The sequence below is a fragment of the Alosa pseudoharengus genome, unplaced genomic scaffold (assembly GCF_046254945.1).
Source record: "Alosa pseudoharengus isolate Yale_2024_CS ecotype anadromous, Long Island Sound unplaced genomic scaffold, YU_APseudo_1.1 YU_APseudo_1.1_scf_7, whole genome shotgun sequence".
NCBI lineage: Eukaryota > Metazoa > Chordata > Actinopteri > Clupeiformes > Clupeidae > Alosa > Alosa pseudoharengus.
This window is the reverse complement of record NW_027468859.1, coordinates 17066184-17072955: the sequence shown is the minus strand read 5'-3', so window position 1 is coordinate 17072955 and position 6772 is coordinate 17066184. Positions and strand designations below refer to the sequence as shown.

General features: G+C 46.8%; 1 protein-coding gene across 1 annotated transcript in view; it reads right to left on the bottom strand.

Moving 5' to 3' along the window:
- lama2 (laminin, alpha 2) overlaps positions 1-6772 on the bottom strand; it is a 150437-nt gene that overhangs the window by 104324 nt on the left and 39341 nt on the right. Inside the window, exons 7-11 of the mRNA XM_076271769.1 lie at positions 6597-6714; positions 5551-5729; positions 3945-4044; positions 3429-3589; positions 1318-1458 (exon numbers count right to left, since the gene is read on the bottom strand). Of these exons, the coding sequence (XP_076127884.1) occupies positions 1318-1458; positions 3429-3589; positions 3945-4044; positions 5551-5729; positions 6597-6714 (699 nt within the window). The remainder of the gene's footprint in view (positions 1-1317; positions 1459-3428; positions 3590-3944; positions 4045-5550; positions 5730-6596; positions 6715-6772) is intronic.

Sequence of the window (6772 nt, the reverse complement as noted above, 5' to 3'; positions counted from 1 at the left end):
GTGTGTGTGTGTGTGTGTGTGTGTGTGTGTGTGTGTGTGTGTGTGTGTGTGTGTGTGCAGACAAGCACAGAAATGAACACCGGTCTGTACTTATCTGGGATTGACTCAGATTGCTGTGATGGTGCGACCAAACGGAGTGAATCACTGCTCTGATCCTACAACCAGTCAGCATCCCCTTCCCCCCTCACACCATTCAGCCTGCTGGACCCAGACCCACAGGTGTCCAACACCATAAGCCACACGTTGGCCTTCCTCTGACCACTCTGTCTTAACCATTCCCCAGGCTCAGGAAATTCCACATTACTACAGCTCTGTTTGTCCAGATGGACTTTCATTCTTTCGTGCTGATTGCGAAGGAACAGGATGTTAATGGCACTTTGTCAAATGACGGTTAATGTGGCCGGATTATTTATGAAGTTGTGATTCATACGTTGTGACTGCGTGGAGTGAACACATAGATCAACACATGTATGCAGACACAGACACAGTCACAGACACGCGTGCACACACACGTGCACAAACACGCACACACACACACACACACACACACACACACACACACACACACACACACACACACACACACACATGCTTACCTAGTGATTAAAGCTAATGGTTCTTTGAAAGTATAACTCAAGGTCAGGTTAATTACAAAGACAGATGAGTAGCTTCCTGCCATCGTCTGCATCATTCAGTTTATCAGCTGCTTTATGGTGGTGCCACTTTCACTCACACACACACACACACACATACACACACACACACACACACACACACACGCCCGCACACACATACACACACACACGCGCACACACATGCACACACGCACACACATACAAACACACCTCCCCTATTTACACAGGTGCCCCCATTAACCATTAGCCTTTGACCTGTGTGGACCTTGTGTGTGTGTGTGTGTGTACAGTATGTATGTGTTCAAATGAGTGAGTGTGTGTGTGTGGCCCATTACAAATATGACTATATTTATGACTGCCAGCTAACAGCCAGACGTAAGGTTAGGTTTTAATAAGGCTAGCCATGAAAGTGTTAATTTTAGACACATGGACACATGCAGACCAGAACATACACACACACACACACACACACACACACACAAACACACACATTTACAGCAAACTAATGAGTAGCGGCAGTAAGTAAATGAAAGAGTGTGTGTGTGCGATTGTGGTGAGTCCCCTACAATTCTGCAGAGTGTACACACACAGAGTCACACACATACTGTACACACACTTACAAACTCACACACACACACACACATACACACACAGACACACACACACACACAAATGTTCCTACATTGATGTATGCCCACTGGGAGCTGGAGCATTCACTGGCCACACCAGAGCAGTAGCATTTTTCGCAGCCTTGGAGATTGTCGCCCTGGAGATTGTAGAAGCCCAGCTTGCAGCGGTCACAGTTCTCTCCCTCCACGTTTTCCTGCAAAAGATGGGGAGAGGAAGAGGCCATGAGGGAGATGAAAAAAGAGAGAGAGAATAAGAGAGGGAGAGGGATGGTGGAAGGGACAGCAGCTGGATGAGTGTGTGTGTGTGTGTGTGTGTGTGTGTGTGTGTGTGTGTGTGTGTGTGTGTGTGTGTGTGTGTGTGTGTGTGTGTGTGTGTGTGTGTGTGTGTGTGTGTGTGTGTGTGCATTGTCACGGTCCTCCTACCCCCAGAGGAGGTGAACGCCGCTCAGCACAAAATGACACACAAGCAGCCACAACTAATGAACAAATAATACACCACCGACAGCCACACTCAGATCTGCAGGGACACCGAGTGTGTGTGTGTGTGTGTGTGTGTGTGTGTGTGTGTGTGTGTGTGTGTGTGTTTGGGGACTCACACTGGGACACAGTGACTCTGTGCTTGAGCTACCAACCCTGCCACAGGCAGGCACTGTCTCAGGCTGCCCACTCTCCTCTGGGCCTTGCAGACTTTCTGAGGTTTGATTTAAAAAGCGTTCACTGTCATCGTCATTCGAATCTTCAAATGCATTCTGATGGCACGTGAAGGACAGATACTGTAAACACACATGTTGTTACCGCAAGCCAGCCAGGATACGCAGCACTGTATGGAGATTTGTTCTTGAACACCCTTTTTTTTATATCGCTGAAGGACAGCAATAGCATGTTAGCAAGCTTTTGTCAGTGACATCTGGACTGTCGGGGATGTTTGTAAAGTACTGTAGGTAGTAGTTAGTTAGTCCGCTAGTTTTTTTTTTTTTTTGCATATTTTTGGAGGGGCTTTTTGCCTTTATGTCGATAGGACAGTGGACAGAGACAGGAAATGAGTGGGAGAGAGAGATGGGATGGGAGCGGGGACCGGACTGCAGGTCGGAATTAAAACCTGGGTCCCCCCTGGGCACTGAGACCCAAATGTGGTACGGTTCTGCTGCTTGCTTCACAGCTCCCCCGTTACTCCGCAAGTTTGAGGCCAAAACTCCGTGCTGCTGCTTTTACAATAAAAAAGAAAAACAAAACACATGTTCTGTGTCTGTGAATATGATCCCCTCATGTCGGCCAGGCGCAGTATTACATCTGCTGCTTGGAATGCCTCCATCTGCTCTAGGACGTAATTTACGGGCACCTCTGAATTTTATATTCCACTTATGTTGGCCAACGGCCTGTGCAAAGCCATAATTGTTGGGGGTCGCCAGCAGACTACTAAACGGCGTTCGAGGGCCCAGGAGGACACAGAAAAAATTCGGACCACGTAAGAGTATTGGCGCTCGGGAGGAAAACAAACCGGATCTTTTTGTCCTGATGTAAGCCAAATCGCTGGCATTGTCGTGACAAATTTGCAGCCTTGGCAGTTTGGAGGTGGTGGTGGTGGAGGTGGATGTGTCATGGGCAAAAGGAGGAAGTGAGGTATTGCTGAATTATGGGGGGGGTGAGGAGAAGCCATCACTAATGATTGCTCCCCAGAGGTTAGGGACCATGGCAAAAGTGTTGATGTGTTTGTTCAACAGAAGGCTTTGTATTTGCTGTGTGAGTGAAAGAGATAGAGAGAGAGAGGGAAAGAGAGAAACTCTCCACATTGAGCCATACATCTCAATGTGCCATGGCCATTAATAAGGCTGCAGTGCTCCACTGCCTACAGTAGCCCCGCTCACTGCTCAATAATTAGACCCAACAAGGAGCAAAGTTCACCGCAAACTCCTTGACACGGCCAGTGGTCAAACCACATAATTGGCTGGTGGAGGAGAGCAGCCTTCAAAAAGCCTGTGCGCTGGGCCTCCAAGGCTGATCGGCTTCAGTGGCACGCTGATGAACCAGAGGCAATTAGCGTCAAACGTACGGAACCAGCGCCGTGATGGCTGACAAGTCCGGTAATTTAAAGACAACCCAAAACAGTGAAGCTGAACGATTTTAAAATCTATTTTTAGGCAGGCATTTAACTGAGGCAACCTACCTTGCACGTGCAGGGTGACTGACAGGGGTCCTCATTGGTGCTGCCTTCCAGGCTGCAGTTGCAGCGCACGCAGTGGGGGTAGCCGGTGTAGCCAAAGTCGCAGCGTTGGCACTTCTCACCTCCGTAGCCAGGCTTGCAGTGGCAGGACCCAGCCGTCAGCTCTGCACAAGACAAGCACAACGCACTACTGAGAATAGAAAACCATTTTAGATCAAGGTCAGTCCCGGAGAAGTTTCTGTAGTTGTGTATGCATGCTGTGATTAAAAAGTTTGTGAAGCCAATGTTTTGGTAAGTTAGCAAAAGAACCTAAACTAATCTCGCCACTCATACTGTACATCTTCTGAGCACAGGCTCACACTACAGTACAGGGATCTTGTGCAATGCTGTGCTTCAATCACAAGATTTTGTTTGAAGAATCAAGGGAGAAAAAAAAGATCCTTCCTCTTAATTAAGGCCATTCATTGGGCTTAACAAACAGTCTTAAGGACCCAAGTGAAAGGCTGTGACGGAACCCACCCCTCTCAACCTGGAACTCATCAGGGATGCAGGTGCTGTGCAGAGAGCCAATAGGATCACAGGAGCAGGGTCTGCAGGGGTCCGCCACTTCTGGTTTCACCTGGGGAATTCGCAGCCACGGAAAGAGAGTGAGGTGATGCCACTAACATGCCATAGAGAAACTCAAATACACAAACAGCACACACACAGTGTCACACAGAGTCACAGTGTGTGTTGTTTGTGTTTATTTTGTGTACTTTCTTAACTGTATACTACTGTCTACACTAGACTATATGTCTTATACTGTTTTTACTGTACCACCTGTCTATACTGTGTATATCACATTGCACTTTTCTGCTTTTTTGCACTTCTGGTTAGATGCAAACTTGTCTCTGTACTTGTACTCATAATGACAATAAAGTTGAATCTAATCTAATCTAATTATAGTAATAGCCAGCGCAGTAGGGCTGCAGAACTATCGCAATTGTAATCACAATATGAACCAACACAATTACCTAATCGCAAAGGCTACAAATAATCATGCATAGTTAATTTTGTCACATTTCTGACTTTCATCCTCCTTCTCATTTCATCCTCCTTGACTATGCCACTTCTGGTTGGTGGGTGTGCGTAGTGCATGAGGGGCACAGAGATTCTGATTGGTGAGCTTCATAGTCGGTCGGGAGTGCTATGCTTCTTGTGCATTGGGCGTACTCGTATTGGGGGCAGCTGTGGCCTACTGGTTAAGGCTTCGAACTTGTAACCGGAGGGTTGTCGGTTTGAACCCCGACCAGTAGGAACGGCTATAATGCCCTTGAGCAAGGCACCTAACCCCTCACTGCTCCCCGAGCGCTGCTGTAGCAGGCAGCTCACTGCGTCGGAATTAGTACAGTATGTGCTTGACCTCACTGTGTCTTCATGATGTGCTTGACTTCACTGTGTGCTGAGTGTGTTTCACTAATTCACGGATTGGGATAAATGCAGAGACCAAATTTCCCTCACGGGATCAAAAGAGTATATATACTTATACTTATACTCACCAATCAGGGGTGGCACAAATTAAAGAGACATTTGGAATATGGAACTGAATCAATTCATTGACATTCAAAAATCATATTGCAGATCACAATTGCAATATCTGTCAGAAAAATCGCAATTACATATTTTCCCCAAATCGTGCAGTCCTACAACGTAGTGGTTTGTGTCATTTTTGTTGTTAGAAAGCCATAGAGTCACTCCATATGAATCTCATTTTGGGAGAATTGGGTCCTTCAATCAATCAATCAATCAGATCTATTTATATAGCACATTTAAACATGACTTGCATCAACCAAAGTGCTTTACAGAGACCGGTGGGAAGCAAACACAAACATAAAACACATCATAAAGCAGACCATACAAATACACGAAAGAGACAACAGTACAAGCAGGGGTCCGGTCAAGATGAATCGGAACGCTAGAGAGAAAAGGTATGTTTTGAGCTGGGATTTAAAAGAGTCGACTGAAGGGGCGAATCTGATGGAGGTAGGGATGCTGTTCCACAGTTTGGGGGGCTGCGACAGCAAAGGCCTCCACGGGCGGCTGCCTACCTGCCTGCCTACCACAACCCCAAGCAGCAGGCTCTTACCCCGACGGGTCTGTAGTATCCCCCGGCGCAGGTCTGGCAGTTGATGCCGGCCGTGTTCCCAGAGCAGCCCAGGCACACGCCACCGCCCTCGTACTCCCCCCGCACGTTCAGACTCAGCCCCCTCTCTGCCACCGTCTGGTTGAAGTAGCACTCCGCCGACTTCCCATGGCAGTTACACTCTACGCACAAGCGACATGCCAAAGGGAAGTTGGAGACAAAACAAAAACACAAACGAAAACACAAACATGGGCTGCACAGCAACCAGATAGTTGTAAGACAAATGGGAATGGGTGGCTCCACTTACTAAAACATACATAATGCGTCTGTTTCTGCTAGAATCAGGAGATTACTCTTACATGCCTCTGGGTATACCTTACAGTAGTCATTATTTCTCAATAAGGATATGCTCTGTTAAGGGAGACCTAAAGCATAGCCAACATGAAAGACCTTATTTGGTCAGTTCCAAAAGTAGGTGCTCTTTGGTAATATTTTTTAACTTTCAAGTTGGAAAAAGAGAACTGTTGCATATAATCTATGCACCTTTGAATCTCCTTTGAGTCTTTTTTTAACAAGTGATGTTAAAAATGGAGATCTCAGCAGACTGCTACTCTTTCTGAAATAGCAAAGTTAGAATTATACCTTTCTACCTTTTCACTCAAATGGCAATGTGAAGTGAAAAGCATTGTCGAGCCAGCCAGCTCAGCTATTGAAAATCTCCTTTAATAACATCCATTTTGAACATAACACTTTAATAAATAAAAGGATTTTTAAAGTTCTTCAGAAAACCGGTGGTCTTCTGATCATTTTCCCTCTTCCACTCTTCAACCATGAAGGATTTGAATCTGCTGAACTGACTCTTTGTAGCTTGACATGCAATACTACAAATTTCACTTCAAAGAGCTCTCAGAGCAGAGTGAAGAAAAGGCATCCTATTGCTATAGGTGTGTGTTCTACAAAGATTACACCCCCTGACCATGGGTACATCAAAGCAGGGCACTCGAGGAGACAGGGGCAGTGCCCTGACTGACAGCTGGGGCAACTCTTACTCTCGCAGACATGGCGCGTCAGGAAGGTCCCTGCCATCCAGGGCTGCTGGTGGTATCCGGGGCAACAGCGGTCGCAGCTCTCGCCACACGTGTTGTGCTCGCACTCGCAGCTGAATTTCTGACAGGTGATCAAAATGACAACAGAAGCTCAAGCGTCATGTGTCAACCGTCAACCT